The sequence below is a fragment of the Lathamus discolor genome, chromosome 2 (assembly GCF_037157495.1).
Source record: "Lathamus discolor isolate bLatDis1 chromosome 2, bLatDis1.hap1, whole genome shotgun sequence".
NCBI classification, from domain to species: Eukaryota; Metazoa; Chordata; class Aves; order Psittaciformes; family Psittacidae; genus Lathamus; species Lathamus discolor.
The window spans coordinates 139,531,823-139,535,167 of NC_088885.1; the positions used below are offsets into that span (position 1 = coordinate 139,531,823).

General features: G+C 50.0%; 1 protein-coding gene across 1 annotated transcript; it reads left to right on the forward strand.

Annotated features, from left to right (window-relative positions):
• Positions 1 to 359: 359 nt before the first annotated feature.
• Positions 360 to 3,129, forward strand: ODF1 (outer dense fiber of sperm tails 1). The gene is made up of 2 exons (XM_065669150.1): positions 360 to 592; positions 2,757 to 3,129. Exons 1-2 carry the CDS (start codon positions 360 to 362, stop codon positions 3,064 to 3,066), a joined length of 543 nt encoding a protein of 180 aa, XP_065525222.1. The 3' UTR covers positions 3,067 to 3,129.
• The last annotated feature ends 216 nt before the right edge of the window (positions 3,130 to 3,345 follow it).

Here is a 3,345-nt window from a genome sequence, read left to right on the forward strand (position 1 = left end):
CCATGCTGAAGCAGCGCTGTGTGTGAAACCTCACCCGAGTCACACTCCCTATGGCCCATGGCTCCACTGCCCGGCCATTGCAAACACATCCCTGCCGTGCCTCAAGCTCCCCTGGTCCATGGTGGGAGCTGCAGCAGGAGGAAGGTGCAGTTGTGCATGGAGCTGGGCTGCGCTTCCCATGGCAACTGTGGAGCTGTGATGTGTCGGTGCTTCCACGATGTCACAATGAGCCTGGTGCAAGGCTGCAGGAGCACCGCCAGCGCTGCCCATACGCTCACCTCCGACACAGCTCGAGGCAATTTTTCCCCTTGGCAAGTGCAAGCTGCTGCAGCTGCAGCCCCGATGCACTTTGCAGCACGATGTCGTGGCACAATCGCCTTTTGGAAGAAGCCAGGCAGGATCTGAGGCAGGTGGAGAGAGAGATGCAGAGCGAGATGAGGCTGCTGGACCTGTACCTGCGGCAGCTCCGCGAGGATCTGCCTACATGCTGCCCGCACCACGTGCGGCCCTGCTGCCTGCACCAGCCTGATGCCTGCCCCTGGGAGAGAAGGGCCGTCACAGCAAGGATGGACATGGAGCGGGAGCTCAAGAGGTAACAGTGATTTCCCTGCTTTTGGCAGGCACCTGCACCCTTTAAGATGGGATGAAGGGAGGCTTGTTATCAGAACCAGGAGCAGAGGTGTAAACAGATAAGCAGGACAGGAGAGAAATAGCCACCTTCAGAGAAGTTAGTTGAAAGGGGAATGGGAAGGCATGGCCAGGCAGCCTGAGAGGAGCCATGCAGGCAGCACCTGTGCCAAAAAGGATTTGGACCATGGCGCTGTGGTATCAACCATGTCACAAACTGCACCTGAAGTACGGTACACAAGATCCAAAGCTGTTCAGCTGTGGAACAAAGTCCATCTTCAACATAAAATTAGTTTAAATATGGTAAAACGTAATTATCTTCATAATTAGCCAAAATGTGACTGCCTGTGGGGTGCACCACACCACAGACATGTCCGTATTTTCCCATCTCATACAGTAGGAATAAGTGTCAGGACTTCTACATCTCCATTTTGACCACTGGTGTGATGATTTTGTTTTGTTAATGGAGTTCAAGATTGACTCTAATAGGGATAAAATCCAAAGGTAGCCCTACAGGGAGTTGTTGAAGGATGAAACATATGGGTGAAGGCACCGCCAAACATTGAGAGACCTCAAGGATTAAGAAGTCCCTTGGTCATCCATTGTTCAGCAGTGGGAGTCTCTTGATGCATTGGCATTTTCTCCCCAGACTCAAGCCTCGGTTTGAGTTCACTTACATTGGACCTGGAGATGATGCGACCTTCATCTTGGCAATTAAAAGTGTGACATTTTTGTTACTCATGGTGCAGCAGGTACCATCCCACAGTCTGCCACATGTGTTAGAGGGAAGGTAGAGGAAAAAGCCTGACTTCTGGGTTAATTTTACTTTGACTTCAGCAAAACTGAAAGTTGCTGTGGGGTCTGTTTAAACTTAGCTGGTAGCCGCAGCCCACATGCTGCTCTGTCGAGCGGCAGATTTCAAAACCCAGGTGTTACAGCACTGGTGCCTGTGTCCAGGTTTTCACCTGTACATTGGGTACCAGAGCTGGGCAGGTGAAGCATCCCCTTGCAGAATCATTGCACACCAAAATCCCAATAAAGAAATAGAAAGTCAGTCTGAATGGAAGCTGGGGGTGGCTCAGAATGGGCCATGGGATGCTGGGGCGTGCTCTCCCTGAGTGCCAGGCTCCCCCCAGCCCTGCCACGCTTGGGACACCTTGCTGGTTTGAATGCAAATCCATACCACTGCTATCTGAAAACACACTACAGCAGGATTTCAGCCCATCGCGCTGGGGAATTCAGCTATCCCTGTTCCCAAAAAATGCTGGGAAGCTCCAGTTCTCCTCAGCACATTTGTTCTCCTCTGACCAGCAATATAAAGACCAAAGGAACAGGTGGAGGAGCCAGCTCTCAGAGAGCACAGAAAACACATCCCAAAATCACCACACCAGGTTGAATCACTGCAGGCTTTAAGTAGGATTGCTGAAATGGGGGTACCTGGCTAATGAACTACTTGTTAGGGATTTCTCATCTTAGTGGTCATGGTTCCCTCATTGCTCGCCCTATTTCCTCTTCCATAACACCGTGACATTACTTTGTTGCCTTGGGTCCAATCTAGCTATTGTATCTGAGGTGACCCTTCCATTGCCCACTTTCCAATGGTTTCAATAACAGCCAGCCCTCTGGTTGAGCAGAATCACTGTTTGACAGTATTCAAAACCATTTTAATGGCTCAGTGAGCCTCCAGCCCAGCTCTGCAGGGTCATTTGGGTTTGGGTTTTTTTTTTTGCCAGTGTGTCTCCTATCCACTGATTTCTTTAAACAAAACTCCTCACTAGAAAATGTGATCTATTGTAACTGTTCAAAATGTAGGACAAGGTGTAGGATGGACACACACGACTTCATGGTGGTATGTACGTGTAAAAGAGGAGTGCTGGCTTCTCTGTATTAGGTGAAAGAGCTTTTCAGCTCCTCAATTGCCCCATCCCAAGAGAGGACAGTACAGTACTCCTGACTCCTGTGGCATGCAGGTGGGAGCTCCTTCTGATGGTGCAGACACCCCCCCAAGTGCTGTGCATCAGCATGAATAGGGATCCAGTAGTTTCCTATTTATTTCTCTTGTCCTGAAGTTGGTCCACACATTCCTCTGTGAGTTGGACTGAAAGGCTGTCCTCTTGTTTTTATTCCAGCATGCAAAGAAGACTTAACAAGATGGTACATTCTTTCCATGATCACAGACTTTTAGCTTTGATAGACATGAAGGGTTTTGACCCTAAGGAAGTCTCTGTAACAGTGAAAGATGGGAAGGTGGAGGTGGTAGCGGAGCACGAGGAGGAGTTCACCACCTCAAGAGGGAAGGAGTATAACTACAAAAACATCTCTCAGGAAATCAGCCTGCCATCGGGGGTGAGTGAGGACGAGGTGACCTACTCATTGTGCCCCAATAATGTTCTGAAGATCGAAGCAGTAAGGTGCTGCCATTGTCTTCCAAGCACCTGAGCCACAGCAGGGAGCAGCACCCAGGCACAGTCATTCCTCTGCCACATCTCTCCATCAGCTTTAGGTCTGTTCCCTTAATCATGCACCAGCAGCTCCCTGGGCCTCTTCCTAAATAAAAGGCAGAACTCTGAGCAGATGTGTGTGTGAGCCTCATCTTGAAGGGGTTTGGTGGGCAAAAAGTGGGTGCCAGCAAGAAGATGAAAAGATGCCTTTGGGCATACTTTGCAGTCATTTGCTGGGTACCGAAGGCATGGCTGGAGGTAGCGTGGTTCAGGGCAG

What these genes read in the sequence shown, in the direction of transcription:
- ODF1 (XM_065669150.1), top strand. Translation starts at nt 360, where the DNA reads ATGTCGTGGCACAATCGCCTTTTGGAAGAAGCCAGGCAGGATCTGAGG. An exon ending in ATGGAGCGGGAGCTCAAGAG is followed by an intron (nt 593 to 2,756) that starts GTAACAGTGATT and finishes TTTTTATTCCAG; the next exon opens with CATGCAAAGAAGACTTAACA.